At 49.6% G+C, this 18,486-nt stretch overlaps 1 protein-coding gene across 1 annotated transcript; it reads left to right on the plus strand.

Moving 5' to 3' along the window:
• The first annotated feature begins 8,361 nt into the window (after window positions 1-8,361).
• On the plus strand, window positions 8,362-15,451 carry LOC102860966. Its single transcript, XM_006881369.1, has 3 exons — window positions 8,362-8,376; window positions 13,591-13,675; window positions 14,739-15,451. The coding sequence occupies exons 1-3, from the start codon at window positions 8,362-8,364 to the stop codon at window positions 15,449-15,451; spliced, it is 813 nt and encodes a 270-aa protein (XP_006881431.1).
• Window positions 15,452-18,486: the final 3,035 nt, after the last annotated feature.

The raw sequence follows: 18,486 nt of genomic DNA on the forward strand, positions 1-18,486 counted from the left end.
AAAGATCTGCCTCACCAGAGAAGCAGGGGCTACTGTTGTCCCATCTGGAGAAAAGCAGAGATGAGGGGAGCCGCGTGGCCCCCATAGACTCTTTCTCTAGTTTCAGAAGTAGATTGCCAGGCCATTCTTCCTACTTTATCTTAGTCTGAGGCTGTGCAGAAGTCTGCCCGGCAACACTCCAGTCTCCACTGGCGGCATGTGAGGTCCTTGGCTGAGAATCAAACCTGCGTCTCTAGCACAGAGGCAAGAAGGCTACCATGCAGCCAACCTGCCCATGCCCCTCCCCAGGGCAGTAGTAAGCCCTGGCTGGAGAGGCCAGCCTGTCTCAGAGTGACCCTTCAGACAGAGCAGAGCTGCCCTGCAGCGTGTCACAGGCTGCCGTAGAAATGGAAGCACACAACTGCATCTCTCTCCCTCCAAGCACAAGGCGGGTCCGACCTACTGGCCTTTCAGTTAGCAGCCAAGCACTCTAACTGCTGCATCACCAGAGCTCCTCTACTCCGTTACATCAACACCACAGGAAGGGGACTCTAGTGGCGTATCTCTCTGGCAGAGCAAATCCACCAGCGGCTCCTTGCGAGAAAGATGAGCAGTCACCTCCCATGTGATTTCAAGCTTCAGAAACCTGTTGGAGAGACAGCTGTGCGATTCCGGCTCCACGGCAACAAAAGGCCAAGATGATCCACAGACTTCCTCACAAACAGCACTCCCTCCTCAGCGGTCCCTACAAACGCTCACACTGTCCCTGATCAATGCCCAGGGCACAAGACACAATCTGCACTCTGTGCTTTTCAAAGCACACAGCTTAAAAGAAACAAAATAAAAATGAACTCTTCATCTTGGGTCAGATGCAAACTTTGGATACAATCTATCTGGTGGAGAAAATAAAAATTGTTTTACATTTCCTGGCTATTCCAGGAATTAAGTCACAGAGTGATTAAACTTCCAGAATGAACACATCTGACTAATGGCCCAGAAGCGGACAAGCCAGGGAAGAGGTTTCTTTCAAACAAGCTGTCTTCTTGAAGTTGTTTTTGGTACTCGGTGGTGTTTTGTTTGTTTGTTTTTTACCTGCTCTTAGCATGACTGACTTGGCACCTCATGAAAGGGTTGAAGTGCTTTACAGTCTGACTTTTTAACTCCAGCCTTATCTTTGACTCAAACCGGTCTTACTTCATTCAACAGGTTTGCCTGGAGGTAAAGGACTTTGTATATTTCCAGAAATAAAATACAGCACATTGCTTTGGCATGGGTGTGAACACACCTAATAGTTAATGCATTCAACTATTCACTGGAAAGCCAGGCGTTCAAATCCATGAGCTCTGTGTTAGGAAGAGAAGATGGAGCCATCCACTTGCCTCAGGAACCCTCTGGTGCAGTTTAGCTCTGTCCTGGTGTGAACCATGAATCCACTCAGTGCCAGTGGGTCCTGATGTGAACCACGAATCCACTCAGTGCCGGTGGGTCCTGGTGTGAACCATGAATCCACTCAGTGCCCGTGGTGTCTGGTTTGGTTTACTTTTTTATTAGTGGGGGTCTTTGATTAATTTTTTAATTTTATCAAAGATACATAAATCATACTGGCTTTTCATACAGTCATTCACAAGCACTTACTTCTCAGCACCAAATACCATTGATTAACATAATTACTTCATTACAAAATCTAATCAACCTCTTATTATACATTGTCAATGGTAGTATTTTTTGTTTGCTTGTTTTGTTTAGAATATAAGGAATCCCTGGTGGCACAGTGGTTATACACTTGGCTGCTAACCAAAAGGTCTGTAGTTCAAGCCCACTAGCTGCCGTGCAAGAGAAAGGTGAGGCTTCTGTAGAGATGAGAGCCTCGGACGAGCAATGGGGCAGTTCTACCGGTCCTGTAGGGGTCACTGTGAGCGACGATCAAATGGACGGCAACACACACACACACACACACACACACACACACACACACGCGCGCGCGCGCGCGCTTGTCTCTGAGGCAGAAGGGAGAGATCATGCTTGAAAATGAGAACAAAGAGGCCTTCAAATGTATCTGTAAAGTCCTCTTTTTTATTTAAATAAGCAAAATTAGGAACCTCTGGATGCAGCAAATGACTCAGTGCTTTACTACCAGCTGAAAGTCTGGAGCCTGACCCAGCCCACAATCCCTCACAAGCAAGGCCTGGCGGTCAGCTTCCGAAAGGCCATGGCCTTGGAAAGCACACACAGCGTGTACTCTGTGCGCAGGGGACACTGAGGGGTCACAGTGCGTCAGGGTGGTGGGCAGGCACTCGGAACAGCAAACGGCAGCCAGCAAGAGAAAGCTTTGCTCCTCTGGTCACTGAGCCCCCAGGGGGCTCCCACATTATCATCCTCGTTGCTACAGCTTTTAAATCTCTCAAACCAGAAGAAAACACATTCTTGTTCAAAGGCCAAAGGCCTCAGACCACTGAGCTTGGTTTTTGTTTGTTTTTAAGAAGTGTGCACCCGTCTCCGAGAATAGTTCTAATAGGACTTCTGAAAGTTCTGGATGCCGGTGTTGTTCCTAAGATACCTGGTGTGACTGCGGAGACCTGTGGCACGGAGCCCTCGGGCACAGGGCAGGCCCTCGCTCCTTGTTCAGGGAGGTGAACTCCGGACGCCTTGCTGACAAGCTCTGTGACCGCCTTGTCTCTTACCTCCATGGCCGCACACAGCACCGAGTGTCAAGCCCCTCAGATGTGACACAACTGACTCATAGCTGATCCCCCAGTGGGGCTTCTAGAGGCTGTAAATCTCATAGGCGATTTCCCATCTCTCTCCCATAGAGCCACTGGTGGATTTGAACCTTTGAGGTGGCAGCCAGACTCCCTATAACCCTCCTCCATCCCTCAAAGCCAGAGAGGGGAGCACTGGATGAGAGCTGTCGCTTGTTCTTTTTATTTTCTCTGTGTGGTTAGCGTTGTGCTTCAGGTGACAGTTTACTGGGAAAACTATCTTTCTTTTCAACAACTTACATCTGTTCTGTTTCCGGACGTCGCTGGGAGCCGCTCCACAGAGCTGCCCTCCTCCCAGTTCCTCCTCTCCCCCTTCCTCGTCTTCATTTCTTTCTTTTTGGGCAAATGCTGCCCTTTTCGTCCCATGCTGATGCTTGGACCGAGGAAAATGGTCCTCCCGGTATTAATACTTCCTTTACAAGACAAACCAAACCCCACCTGCTTCTGCCTTGGACTGACCTGCCTGCAGCTTTCTGACGCTGTCTTTGTGGGAGCATATGGCTTCATCTTTCTCCTCTGGAGCAGTTGGTGGATTTGAACCACTGACCTTTTGGTTCTCAGCAAGCTACTCATTTTATAAGCCACTCTCTACTCTCTGGCTGAACAGGAATGTCCAAGGTTTAATTCTAGGCAAGAAGTTATCTCAAGGCCACCAACTTGCAGGTTCCACCTGTTGCTATGAGAGTGGTGAATCTGGTGTTTTTATGAGTTTGAATCTTGCTCTACATTAATTTCCTCCCTCCTGTCCAGGACTTTCTCATGTGAGCCCGACCAGAGCCACTGAGAGTGGAAGCCGGGCACCAGCTACTCATGAGTTAACTTCCAAAGGAAGCAATCCAGGATTATAAATGCCCTCATTTAAACCTGTGCATAAAGTCAGGGAATGAGGAGAGAGGAGTGCCTGGTTCCCTTGCACGTCAGCATTTCTGAACTGAATTCTGTTCAGCCTGAATATCACTAGGTAACCTACTTTTCTTTTTTCTCTCCAACATAGAAGACCCACACCTGTTGGCCAGCGTGACTCACTGTGTGGTTATGCATTGCTGTGTCACGCATCGGTACTTTAAATATCAGCAGGGTCTTCCATGATGGCTCAGGTTTCAGAAGAGTCTCTACGCTAAGACTAGGAAGAAAGGTCTGGCAACATACTTGTGACAACAGAATACCTTCCAGTAAAGCACTTGGAAGAGTTCTGGAGGGGAGTCTATAAACACAGCAGCTCAAGATTGGACTGTAGCACAACAGCAGTGGTGGAGAGGGTATAGGATGGGTCGGGTATAGCTTGTGCACTGAAGCCAACTCAACAGCAGCTACTGACTAATAACAACAAGCACAGGAGAACGATGAGCAGTGGCCTTGACTCCTAGTCTGTGGAGGCTTCTCCACTGAGCAATGATAACGTGTTGTGTTGGCCCCCAAAGCCAATCCCAGAAAAGCACCACCAGCTCCGGTAATCTGCACAGCCTCTAGTCTTTGATCTGGGCTGTGATAGCACACAGGATCCTCCTTTTCCACGGCTCATTCTATTCTAAGGGGTTAGAGATTGCACCAACTCCAAGAGCAAAGAGACGGGAGGAGATTAAGCAAAGTAGAAAGTACCAACCCAGGCCTGGCGACCAGAGACAATGAGAGAGTCCAGCAAGGCTACACTTCTAACAGAAAGGAAGGAATGAACTTGTCGGGATTACCTTCACCGTTAACCCCCTGATTCAAGGCACAGAGACGGTGAGAACCACTGAGAGCTCGGTGGAGTGTCACCTCAAGTTGGAATCAACCCCGTGACAACCGGTTAACATGCAACAAAGCCTTGTTTGTAAACATGGAAGGACAGACGTGAAATGCTCACAGCTGTAAATTAAGCCTGGGAGAAATGTGACGTTTTCATTTGCTTCTTATCTTCCTATTTCTGGGGTGGTCCTGCCACTCCCCCATCCCTTCCTGACCCTGGACTCTGCCGGACAATGAACATCTCACCCTAGATGGATTTTATGACTCACTGGATTTCACCAGGACCCAGCACGCAGATGTGTTCATGGCCACGGTTGGAGAGCTCGGCCTAGCTTCGTTCTAAGTATTCCCAGATTCAGGAGTCCTGGTAACACAATGACTGAGTGCCCAGCTGGTGACTTGAAGGTTAGCACTTTGAAACTAGCAGCTGCAAAGAAGAAAAAGAACAAACCCAGGCAAGCTGCTCCCAAGATGATGAAAACCAGCAAACTCCCTGCTGCTGAGTCAAACTCCTCAAAGCGCGTCCGTAAGACAGAACCGAACTGCTCCGGGTATTCTGAGTCCTAGGAAAAGTACATCCCGAGTGCTGCGTGGAGAAACAGACCCTCAGCAGATGGACAGGCAGAGTGGCTTTAACCATGGGTTTAAACACAACAGAGATTGTTAGGATGACACACAACTGGGTAGGTTTTGTTCTGTTGTATGTGAGTCCCTACGAGTCGGACAGCACATAACAAGAACCCAGCCAGCTTGTCCGTACAGCAGACCCTCCCCTCCACGGCCACTTCCAGTGCATAGAGACACACTTAACCACATCCAGGCGGCCTCGTTTGTACCATCCTGGCTCCTAGAGAGAGTCAGCCTGGCTGCTGCCCACTGCTGGGTCACCACAGACACGTGGATGAGCAGAGACAGCAAGTCCTGTTACTGTGGTCCCATCACTGAACAGACCATGGAGAAACACCACAGGGCTTCTGGTCCTTAGCATTTTCTCAACCTTGATGAGAAAGGTGGGGAACACGGGGAGCTGGCCATCATCCCAGGCCACCACTTGGTCCAGGCTTGACACAGGAGCCCTGGTCCCCTCTCCAGCGCCTGACCCTCTCTCCCTCGGGGATCACATGCTCTACTGATAGTTTCCTTCCAAGAGGCTCTGCAGTTGTACGTATGGGCCTCACACAGAGATGTAAACTGTAGAGGCCCAGAGAACTCCTAGTGAGACAAAGAGGCCCTATTCTAAAAGGCACTGATAGGAGGTGGTGTGGAGGTCAAAGCATTCTGCTACTAGCTGGAAGGTGGGAAGTTCAAATCCATGAGAAAACAGTTCTAGCAGTCTGAATCTGTAAAAATGCCCCCTCCAGGTGAGTCCATTTCAACCCTCAGCTACCCTCCACTAGGTTTCTGAGACAAAAATTTTTATAGGAGAAGATTTTCAAGGGAGCTCTGGTGACCTACTGGCAAGACGCTGCACTGCAATCCCAGAGGTATGCGGTTCAAATCCACCAGATGCTCTGCTGGAGAAGGAGGAGCAATCTCCTCCTGTACCAGTCAGATCTGATTTGACGGTACACGTTAAAAATAATAATAAAAATTTAAAAAACAAACAAAAAAACCCACCAGGAATTTAATTAAAAAATTTTTTAAAATTTTTAAAAAAAGAGAAGATTTTCTGTCTTTCCTCATGGAGAGGCTGGAGGATTAATTCTAACAGCACAACTTGAGATCAGTAACTCCATATGTTAAACACTGTGTCACAAGCACTCCCTTAAAGGCCTCAGCATACAGGGCAGTTTCACTCTGTCATCTACAGTCCATGTGACTTGTAATGAACCCATGATAATGGAGTTAGGTTTGGGATAAAGTATCTTTAGAACAGCACCAGTTGTCTCAATTTCAAATGACATGTCTCAGAGAATCTGGAAGAAGATGGTTCTAAAGAAAGTGAAAACCAAAGATTCTGAACGTGATTGTCTCAGAGTTCCTACTGGTCTCGGGTTCAGAAGACATTAGACAACGTAAAGCAATTCCTCTAAGCGCCACCCCCTGCTGCCTCTGCCGGCCACCCAGACACCTGTACACAGACTGACCGCACATTTTTACTTTTGCATGATCCTTGCAGAGAGAAGTAGCCAACACTTCATGGAAGATTTCTGTCCCTCACCTTGTTCCTCAGTCCACACTCACTGAACTTGTTCTTGAATTTTCATTTCTCCTTATTCTCTTTTTAGTTCCTTGTTCTGAGGAAGCAGCCCCTGATTCTTTATGCTTAATTCCTTGTTCCTCTTTCTGCTTAACTGATTCTGCGAATATGGATCAAGTTCTTAGCCCTGTACTTTGCAGGTTGTGTTAAACATAAATATCACCTGTTTTGTTATAATAAGACTGAAAAGGTAGCATGGTGGTGGTGAAGCAGGAAGGCTCTGCTCGTTTTAATCCCATTCCCTTTCAGGGTTCTTGTCCGGTTTTTGTTTATTTGTTTTTTCCCTCCAGGTTCTCATCTGTTCCCAGTGGTGTCTCTGGTCTTTGCTGTGGAAGGTCTGGGTCGCCTGCCTGTCCAGCAGGCTATCTTACTGCAAGCCCAAAGACTGGACACTGAGCCAGGCTTCCAGGGTTAGTGTACCAGCTCCGTCCCAAATGAGCTGCTTGTGACTGGGGACAGTTGACACGGCCACCTGTCTGTGCCCATTTCGACACATGCACAATGGAGACAGGAGATGTTTCTGCTTCTTGGGGTGAATGAATTGTGAGATCCAAGGACAAAGACTTGGATTCACCATAGAATGGGCATTATGTTAACTGGTGGTGTTGCCACTAAAACGATGTCACACAGCACAGTGACCAGGACAAAAGCGTTCGGTGGGTTTCCAAGGTGCCATCTTTCCGGGCACGTAAGCATCATCCTTCACTTGTGCCACGCCTGGTGGGTTTGCTCATTACCAAACACTTTAACTGCATCACCAGGGCTTCTGGGCAGGTGCAAATGGCCCCAAACCCTGGGCACACCCACTACCGTGGAGCTGACTCCAGCTGGTGACGGCCCCGAGGGACCACGGGGAGCCGCCTGTGAAGAGCTTCCTGAGCTGTGAACCTTAGAGGCGTGGATGGCTTCGTCCTTCTCCCCGGACCAGCTGGGGGCCTCTCAGCCATCAGCCCAGGGCACAGTCCACTGCACCACCAGGCTCCACGTCATCCTCAACCTCTATTATTCAAGCCTTCCAGGATCATCAGTGTGTTTTTCTGATTCTGCATTTCAGTTCTCATCACTCGGGGCCTCATTTTACTGCGTATTTATTCAAGCTGTAGTGGTTATGTGTTCAGAAGAATCTAAACTTGCTTGTTTAGGAGCATGCTACAGTGACCGCAGCAGTGCGCTTGAGTGAGTTAGACACAAAGATGGCACGGGACAGGACAGCGGGTTCATATCTGTTGACCATGGGGTCACTATGAGTTGTACTCGACTCATGACACCTAACAACAGCAACTCTGCCAGGTCCTTGAGGAACCTGGGGATACTCGGGGTACAGAGCCGTGAGAGCTGTCCTGGAGAGTAATGGCAATGAGGCTGGGCTCACCCAGAGATGGTCATGAGCCTAGTAAGTTCTAGAAACCACCTTACGCTGCAGGAGAGCACCACACAGGAGCCCAGGCTGCAGTGTGAGGAACAGATCAGGCTGCTAAGGTTTGGACCCACCAGTAGTTCTACGGGAGAAAGATGAGCAATCCCGTCTCTCAAGGTTCACAGCCTTGGAAAGGAGACAGAGGGCAGCTGGGGGCAGTGTGCAGGCAGTGGGCTTGGTCGTTCTCGGTTTATGGAAGGTTTACAAGAAGAGGAGTTCCTGCAACAACAGTGCTGACGTCGATGCAGCGGGGCCTAGAATCCCAAAGCAGCGTCACCATGAATGGCCCTCGTGTAAGAAGTTGCACCGCCAACCCTCGGGCACGAGGTGTGAATCCACCAACTGCATGCACGTCAGGAGGAAGGTGGTCGCTCTCCTCCCGTGTAATTTAACACCGGTTACAACCTGTCAGGGGAGCAGCTACGAATCTGTTCTGACTGGATGGTACTCGATGAGAACAGCCTGGCCAGTGGCTAGCGCGGGCCCAGCTCTGCCTTCGCTCTGTGCACATGACGCCAGCAACAACCGTGCTGAAATGGAGACGTGCAAAAGCCACTTGCAGGCCCCTGGGCGGCACCCATGCTTTGACTGACAGCCGACGTGAAGTTTAGCACTTCTGCCCACCCAGTGGCACCAGGGACAAATCACCCGATGACCCACAAAGATGCCAGCCGAGAAGACCTTCTGGGGCAGTCAGGTGGCCCGCGAGGTCATCGTGGACTGGAACTGACTCAACAGAAAGGGTGGATTTTTTAAATACATCACTAACTGAAATGAAATTTTACTCCTTCTGGTCACAATGATTTTCCCCAGTGAATGGTTCCTTTCCTACTTCCCCAAACCCTGGGCTGAGGAAAAAATTGTGTGGCCTTAACAAGTTCCACCGGGTGCACAAAGCAAAACAAAGCCAGGGAGTCCTGGAGGGGGATTTGCACAGGGAAAGGCAATCTCCAGGAGGGTGAATGGGGCACTACTTAATACACTAAATAAATTTCTGCTTTATAAATGCTGAGCTCACAGCCATTTGCTCTGTTCTAACTCAGATCACATCTCCATTGGGTTTCCAAGGCCGTACATCTTAATGTACCCTCAGAAGGGTGGATGGACAGCACTGGCGAGGGAGACACCGGATGAGATGAACTGATACAGTAAGTGGGATGATGGGGGTTGGTGTGTCAGAATTAGTGAGACTGGCTCAGGACAGGGAAGGGTTCAGGGCCGCTATATATCGCAGGCGATTCAATGGCATATGACAACAATAACATACTATGACAGTTTTGGAAGCAGGAGTGGCACCCACTTCCTAAACAACATGCCTCCAGAAACTCTATGAACTTTGATAAATGTCAATAGTTGTACAGGGGCTTCAGGCCTTTTGTTCATAGGGTTGTTATGTGTCATGCTTGACTTGAAAGCGATCAACAACAACATCTTAATGAAAGGAGATTGCCCACCTTCATCCCAAACAGCTGCTGCCGGCTTTGAACCACTGGACTGCTACAGAGTATGTCCCCGTAGCACCTCCATGCTGCACAGAAAGGTGGGAAAACAGGAGCACCTCCTGAGAATGCTGACAGCCATATTTCGACACTTCCGCCACTTTGTAACTCAATTGTCTTTTAAAAATAATAGGCAGGTACGCAAGGGAAAACACTTTCTCTTCCAACTTTGAAATCGCAGAGCATCCCATTGTCAGTGTGTTCACACAGGGCACGCTGACAGGACACCATAAACTGGCAGGGCTGCTGCTGAAATGAAAAAGGGGTAGGGGAGTCGGTCCCTTGCTCCTAAATACAAGTCTTCAGTTGCACACGCCAAACAGCATGGACTCACTCAGTCTGCTGGCTGCTGGCTGTGGGCGCATCTGGTCACTTGTGCAAGCACCTTGTCAAGCTTGATTTACCTGCTCTGTAAAATGGACATGATCAAGTGGGGCTCACAGTAAAACCCATTAAAGGACCAAGAAGTGGTAACTTTATTATACTGTGATGTTGTGATTAGTAGGTGTCCAGACCCAACACAGCCTAACAAACAGATGAACAAGACAGCGTGGTCCCACTCTGTCCCCACGGGCACTCCTGAATTTCAGCCCGTTGCTGCAGCCCCATGCCAATCCAGTGTTATATAAATACTTAAAAATAGGACAAAATAGATGAATGGGACCTTCTAAGAATCAAATCTCCATGCACATCCAAAAATTTCTCCAACAGGGAAAAAGGGAGGCCACAGATGGGGAAAAAATGTTTGGTAATGACATTATCAGACAAGAGACATATCTGGAATTTATAAAATACTTGAGCACCACAACAAGATAAAGGTAAATAATCCAATTAAAAAATGGGCACAGGATATGGACACTTCACCAAAGATGACATTCATATGCCAAACAAGCACATGAAGAAATTTTCAAAATCCCTAGCTCTAAGAGAGATGCAAATCAAAACACCTACGAGATATCATCTCACCCCAGTCAGAATAGCAAAATTTGGCAAAACAGCAAACATCAAATGCTGGCAAGGTTGTGGAGAAACTGGAACCCTTATTTATTCACTGTTGGTGGAAGTGTAAAATGGTACAACCACTGTGGAAGGCTGTATGGCGGTTTCTCAAAAAGTTGCAAATAGAGATACCATTGGACCCAGCAGTTCCACTACTGGGAATATACCCTAAAGAAACCATAACTGTCACCCAAGCAGATATATGCACACCCATGTTTATTGTGGCTTTGTTCACAATAGCAAGGAGCTGAAAACAACCTAAGTGCCCATCAACAAACGAATGGATAGAGAAGCTGGGGTATATTCACACAATGGAATACTATGCTGCATTGAAAAATAAGGAACTCATGCAATATTATTCAAAATGGGTGACCCTGGAGGACATTACGCTGAGTGAAATATCTGTCACAAAAGAACGAATACTGGCATGGTACCACTGTTGTAAAACAGGACTGACATCAGGGTTGGGGGGAGACTGAGTAAGATGGGATAAATAATGTTTACTGCATTGAAACATATGATGAAGAAAACTGTTTAAAAGGGATATGTGATTAGGTATTTTTGTCATGACAGGAGTCCAGAATGAAGGCTGCATAGTGGGGTGGGCTTGGAGGGAGGAACTGTAAAACAATGAAAGAATTTTTCTTTTACTTTCCAAAGAGAAGAGTGTACTGGGGGAGGGGTAGGCAGGGAGAAAAGTACAACAATGAATGAATGGAAATCCAAAGTCTCTGTAAATTTTTATTAACATTAATAAAAATAATAATAATAATAAAGAAAGGGGGGAAAAGAAAAACAAGAAACTCATGAAATATTATGCAAAATGAATGACCCTGGAGGACATTATGCTGAGTGAAATATCTCAATCACAAAAGGACAAATATTGCATAGTGCCACTGTTGTAAAACGGGACTGACATTAGGGTTGAGGGAAGACTGAGAAGGAGGGGAGGATGATGTATATTGCATTGAAACAGATGAAGAAGAGAACTGTTTAAAGGGGATATACGACTGGGTATTCTTGTCATTACGGAAGTCCAGAGTGAAGGCTGCACAGTGAAGTGGACTTGGGGGGAGGGACTGCATAACAATGAAGGAGGTTTTTCTTTCTTTTCAGGGAGAAGAGTGAATTGAGGAGGAGGGGGTGGATAGGGAGAAAGGTGCAACAATGAATGACTAGAAACTCTAAGTCTATGTAAACTTTCATTAAAATTAATTTTAAAAAATACTTAAAAAGAATCTGTTTTGGAAACGGTGGTCTGTTTACGGCGATTCTGAGTGTCACGGTGTAACCACATGCAGTAGGATTCCCAAGAGCTGGCTCCTTGGAAGCAGACCACCAGGCCTTTCTTCCAGGCATCCCGGGTGGACTCAAACGGCCCATCTCTGAGTATCAGCCAAGCTCAGCTGCAGCACAGCAACCATTTGCACCCCCAGAAACAAACAAAGAAGCCTAAAAGCTCACGGCCATCAGTCCGCACTCCTAGTGCCCTCTAGGACAGAGCAGAACTGATTCCAGGGCTGTGATCTCTGGAGAAGGGAGCTCTGCTGGCCGAGTGGTAAGGAGTTGTGCTGCCAACTCAAAGGTAGGCAGTTTGAATCCCCCAGCTGCTCTGAGGGAGAAAGATGAGCAATCTCCTCACATACAAGTTACAGTCTCTGAAAATCTGCTGGAGGGAGGTTGGTTCCAATCCAATGGTGCACAAGAACAAGAGCAACAGCGACAGAAGCGGGCTGCCACAGAGTCCTCCTGTGGGAGGGCTAGTGGCTTGAACCGCTGATCTTTCAGTTAGCAGTGAAGCGCTTTAACCACAGTTCCACAATCCTTTGGCACAACCGGGGATGCCTGTATTGATAGGAGGCATGCCCTTATTAATTGACTCCTTCGAGCAACAATTTTCCCCAAACTCTTTCCCCTGACTCTTTTACCCAACACACATTCAAAAGGTAACACTGGACTCTAAAAACAGTAATTGAAAGAAACCCCTCAGTTCCACCTGGCTGATTCTGACTCACGGAGATCCTATAACTAACTGGACAGAGAAGAGCTGCCCCACAGGGTCCCCGGAGCTCCCCTGTACAGGAGCAGGCAGGGCAGCTGGCTTCTGCTTGGGGGACTGGTGGATCTCACCCAACTGCTGCCCCGTCAACTCTGCATGCCCAGAGGTGATCACGCATGTTCTTGCCTGAAGATCTGTTGTTGTTGTTACTGTTGTTAGGTGCTGCTAGTCATCTCAGACTCCCAGCGACCTCACAGACAACAGAGCGGAGCTTCAGGCCCCCACCCCATCCTCACGGGCCCACTGGTGCAGCCACCGAGCCAGACCACCTCCACGAGGCGCCTCCTCTCTTCCCGTGATCCTCTCTGCTTTTCCGAGGTACCACACATACCGTTAGCCCTCTAGGTAAGCAGTTCAAACCTAACAAACACAGTGAGGGAGAAGGACGAGCAGTCTCCTCTTTAAAAGATGTCTGACTCAGGGCCACGATGGGGCGGTGGGCGGAGGGTTGGGTTGGGCCTGGAGACTAGGGAATGTTTTCCATTTGTTTGGAGTGGGCATCTTCCAGTGGGATCCCATCTCGGGTTCTGGTGCACGGAGTGCGACTTCATGCGGTCGGCCCAGAAATGCAAGGCATGCTGGGAGGACACTGACCCTGAGACAGCACTGACCAGCCCTGGCTCCGCCTCCTTGTTACTGTAAGGTGCACTCGAGACCAGTACGACCCATAGTGACCCGACGAACAACAGACCCGAATCCAGTTCAGTACGACTCATAGTGACCCGACGAACAGACCTGAGTCCTGTCCAGTATGACTCACGGGACTCTATGAACAGACCCGAATCCTGTTCAGTACGACTCATAGCGACCCGACGGACAGACCTGAATCCTGTCCTTTCCCGTGCATTGTCATCCTCTGTGATACACTCAAGCTCCCAGCCCCAAACAGGCTCTCAGGAAACTCCTTCAACCTCGGCTTGCCTTCTCTCTCTCTTTTGTGGCGTCTCCAGGATGGTGATGAGGTGACAGTGAAACTGGTGGTGATGAAGACAGTCACCATGTACGTCGCCTGCCTGAGCCAGGTCTGCAAACTCTGTATCCTCCCAGCTGTCATATGAGAGAGGCGCTGTGACCGTCCCCTGAACTTGGACCAGTGGAGCAAGGCCAGGTGTCACCGTAACAGCAGTTTGCAGAGCTGATTCCAGTCGTGGTTGTTGTCAGTTGCCATCGGCTGGTCCCTGAGCTTCCTGGCACCCCCGGGAGTGCAGAGCCAGCTGCGCTCCATGAGGCCTTAGTGGCTGATTTGACAAGAGCAGATCGCCCAGCCATTCAGCCCCTGCGTCTGATGGAATCAAACCTCCCACGTTGCAGTCCCAGCCAAACATGTTAACTGCACCAAACGCCTATTTCCTGGGATTCTAATTCCCTGACTCAAACCTCTTCACGCAGCAGGAGGAGGACAGGCAGTGAGGACAACCTTCCCACCTCACCTGCAAGTCCTGGGGCAGTGCAGGACAGACCAGATCAGTCCCTCCCTTACCAGCATCATATTACCTTTCAATCAGCCTTTCTCCTGAGGGGTGGATTCAAATCACTGACCTTTCAGCTACAGCCCAGCACCTAAGACTAGGCCACCAGTGGTTCTTGCATGCTGTCCAGTCAGAACTGACTCAGAGTTGAGCCTCCGGAGGATTTCCCAAGGCTGAGACTGACCATCTTTATGCCAGCAGAGCTGTTGGTAGATTTGAACCATCTACTTGTGGGTTGGCAGTGCACCTCCTTACCCACTAGGCTACTAGAGCTCCCTAGGGCAAGGCACAACTCAAATCCTTTTTCAATTCCAGCAGCTGAAAACCAAGACTGCTCCTGGAGAACTTGGGGCATCCAGGCGCTCCAACTGAGTCCCTCCAATTTCCATTACGAACGCTGAGCTGAGACCAGACCAGTGGGGAGGAGGCAAGCAGGGTAACGGCCTGGAGCTATAAATGTAGAAGTAATGCCACTCCGGTGTTTATTTAAGTGGAGAACTTTTAAAATCATTTTTTCCACTTTGGAGCTCCTGAGGACCAGGCATAAAAATAGCGACGGCAGACAGCTGACTCCAAGCAACTTCTCCCAGCAGCGCGACACTGTCCTAAGCTCCTGGTCCGGACCCCAGCTCACCCCCTCGGCCCCCGGCTTGCTGCCCTGGCTCCTGGCTCGTCCCCCCCACCCTCGGCCCCCAGCTCGCCGCTCTGGCTCCCGGCTTGCGGCCCATCCGCCCCCAGCTTGCCGCCCTGGCCCCCAGTTTACTTCGGGCTCCTAGCTCGGAAGGGTTCAGTGGAAATGCGGTTCATAAGCTCCATGCAGGGCCACCTGTCAGAGCCCGCAGGCGCACGGGCCGGGCCAGGCAGCGAGGGGGGATGTTCCAGTGGGTGCTGGAGAAGGGACCCTGGTGCAGCCTTGGGGAGGAGACCCAGAGAGTGTGCAGGCAGGGACCCCTGGCAGTGTAGCCGTGGGAAGGTGTGGGACAGGGACCCTGGTGGAGGGGTGCAGCGGAAGGGCTGGCCTCGGGGAGGTTGTGCGCCCTGGAACGGTGCGCGGGCCTCGGAGCGCCAAAGGGTCGCGGGGGTCTCGGTGCTGAGCTCCGGGTTCTTACCTGTTGATCTTGAGGGCGAACGCCCTGCGCTCAGCGCTTGGCAGCGTGGCCATGGCTGCGGGGCGCGTGGCAGGGGCGCAGGGCCGCTGGGGCGAACACAGAGCCGGAGCCGGGCGATGGCCTCATCTGTCCCCGTGCGCCGAGGACTTCCGCCTTTGCACCTTCTCACCGCAGGCCGAGAAGGGCCGCCTTTGGCCACCGCCTCCCATCACCGCCACCAGCCTCCAGCGTGAAGGGCGCAGGGCGCGGCGAGCGAGCTCCGCCTCCGGGGCACAGCCCACCGCTCTCCCGCCAGCACCGGGGCAGCGAGGGGAGCAGGGACACACCCCCATCCCCCAGGGAATGTGACCGCCTCCGACCTGCCCACTCGGCCGGCCGGCCTGGAGGAAGCTGGGCTCCTGGGGCTTTAGCAAGAGTTTTGCCCGGGGGCGCACTTGGTAAATAGCAGGACTCCGTCTAGTTTATGATTTAATGAAAGAACAAAACAAAACACTCTACCAACCTGGAAATAGAAGCTTTTCTGGGAAAACACTGCCCCGCAGTGAGCCTCGGGTCCAGAATCAGCTGCACCGGACATTCTCTGTGCTGGGCTCAAACTCCAGGGAATTACCCGCTGGAAAAACCCTGTTTCTTTCGAGTGGCTGGTTTGTTACAAGAGAGCTGCGCTGTAGTGGAACCCTCTCCATATCGTGTGTCTGTCTGTTCCTATACAAATATTAAAGCAAATTATTTAGGGTTGAAACTATATTATTCCACATAGTCACTAAACTCCTGGCCTCCTGGATTATGGGCTTGTCAACAGGAGGGACCAGTCCCTAAAACAAAGGACATCACTGAACCTATTCAATGGGGATTTGAAAAGATGAGGTGATAATAGGCATAAGGCAGTGATAATTCATGATGTAAAATATAATGCAAATGAAGGATTGCATAAAATACAATGTCTATGTATGAAACACAATGTATATGAATGATTGCATCAAACCAAGAAAACATTTCAAAAATTAGAATGATCAATAAAAAAGACACCATGGTGAGAAAAGTGAGGGTCAGCAAAAGAGAGGGAGACCCTGCGATGGATTGACCCAGGGAACGGAACAAAGGGCTTGAGCAAGGGGAGACTGGAGGGAGATGCAGGACAGAGAAGGTTTCTTGATGCTGTTCACAGGGCCTCTGGGAGACCTAAGGGGCTCAGTGACATCTAACACACACACACACCCACCCCACCCGTGGTAGGTACTGTTGTCCTTGAACCAAAGTTAATCCAAAGTGTGATGTTGCCAGAAGTGAAGACTGGCCATGTAACTATCTATCCCTGACGCTGTGAAGATGGCACGCCGCTGGCAGTGTGTCTCAGCCTGCTCCGAGGGAGGGAGGGAGCGAGCTGTGACGCAGAGTCCACACCAAGGCATTTAACAACACAGGAAAGTTTCTGCAGAGCTCTGGTAGACTAATGGCAATGAGGGTGCATTGTCATCCCAAAGGCATGAGACTTGAATCCACCAGCTGCCCTGAGGGAGAAAGATAGGTAATCTCCCTGTGATTAAGTGGCCTTTGAAAATCCGCTGGAGGGTCAGCTATGAGTAGGTTCAAACTAGACAGTACCAAACAACAATGGGTTTGAACAGCCAGCCTTGCAGCTAGTGGTTTTAGTGTATCCCCAGTCTGTCATGGACATCTATTTTAATCATAGCTGCTCCTTGCAGGTGAGGATTTTGAAGCTCCATCTCACATACTTTGGGCATGTTGCCAGGAGGGGACAGTCCTTAGGGAAGGACATCATACTTCTAAGGGTGGAGGGACAGCGCAAGAGAGGAAGACCCTGGCTGAGATGGATTGATTGACACAGTGACTGGAGTCATGGAAGCTCCTCAGAGGCAGGAAGCAGAGCAGAGCAGAACTGAAGGTGTGCAGGCTCAGGGCAGGGAGTTTCCAGTGGCTTCATGTGCCTGTGAAAACCAGACAGTGACAAAGGAGGGAGGAGATGCTCATGGATTATGCTGATGAAGAACACTGACTACACCATGTGCTGCCTGAAGAACAAACGAACGGGTCTCGAAAGAACTGCAGCCAGAATGCTCTTCAGGGTCCCTAGGAATCAGGCTGACTCACCGGCAGTAGGCATGGTCTTCAGGTTTAAGAAGATGATGGGGGGAGACCAGAAGGAGAACTTGGGAGAGTTGATGTAATGTTCTAAGAAAGTGGAAACCACAGGCCAACGACTCAGAAATGTTGAGAGGCAGGAAGGTTGGGAAAGGCTACCAGAAGTGGATAAGAGGAGGCCTTCCAGAGAGTTCTTCAGACATTGAGATGGGGAGGAGAGACACGCAATTGCAGGGAGTTAAAGATAAGAGGAGACTCAGAGGGGAGACACTGAGAGTCCTATTTTCCAAAAAGAAAAAAGCAAACAAGTGAAATGTCCTTTAATTATTATTTTTTTAAATGTTGTTATTATGTGCCATCAAGTCGCCTATGTGACCCTATGCATTCTAGCTCAGAATCCTGTCCTATCCTAAGCCAATTCCACTGTCACCTGTGGTTTTCAGTTTCTTAGAACATTACATCAACTCTCCCAAGTTCTCCTTCTGGTCTCCCCCCATCATCCTCTTAAACTTGAAGACCATGTCACCAACGGTGAGTCAGCCTGATTTTTAGGGACCCTACAGGGCATTCTGGCTGCACTTCTTTTTTTATTTTATTTTATTAATTTTAATGAACATTTACAGAGATTTTGGATTTCCATCCATTCATTGTTGCACTTACTGGGCAGGAAGAAAAGTGCTGCAGTTCTTTTGAGACCCGTTCGTTTGTTCTTTGGCCAGAGCATGGTGTAGTCAATGTTCTTTACCACCACAACCCAAAGGCATCGATCCCTCTTCCTCCTTTGTCATTGTCTGGTTTTCACATCTGTATGAAGCCACTGTCAACTCCCTGGCCTGAGCCAACACACCTTCAGTTCTGCTCTGTTTCCTGCCTCTGCGTATCTCTCAACTCTTTGGGATCCTCTATCAGGTTTCCAAGGTGGCGTGTCTCTCCCACAGAGCCACTGGTGGTTTCCAGGCCTGGAGACACGTGGCCTGTGGTTGGCAGTGCAACACGCCACTGGTCATGCCATTGCTGTGCACTGTCAAGTCAGAACAGGCCCTCGTTGGCCCTCCAGCAGGTTTTGAGAGACAGTAAGTTGCACGGGTGGAGATGGCCGCCTTTCTCTTCATCCTACAGCAGAAGGATGAGGCCATCGGCTTCTGCTGACCACAGCCCAGCAGGC

The sequence above is a fragment of the Elephantulus edwardii genome, unplaced genomic scaffold, assembly GCF_000299155.1.
Source record: "Elephantulus edwardii isolate Elephantulus edwardi_28Jun2011 unplaced genomic scaffold, EleEdw1.0 scaffold00014, whole genome shotgun sequence".
NCBI classification, from domain to species: Eukaryota; Metazoa; Chordata; class Mammalia; order Macroscelidea; family Macroscelididae; genus Elephantulus; species Elephantulus edwardii.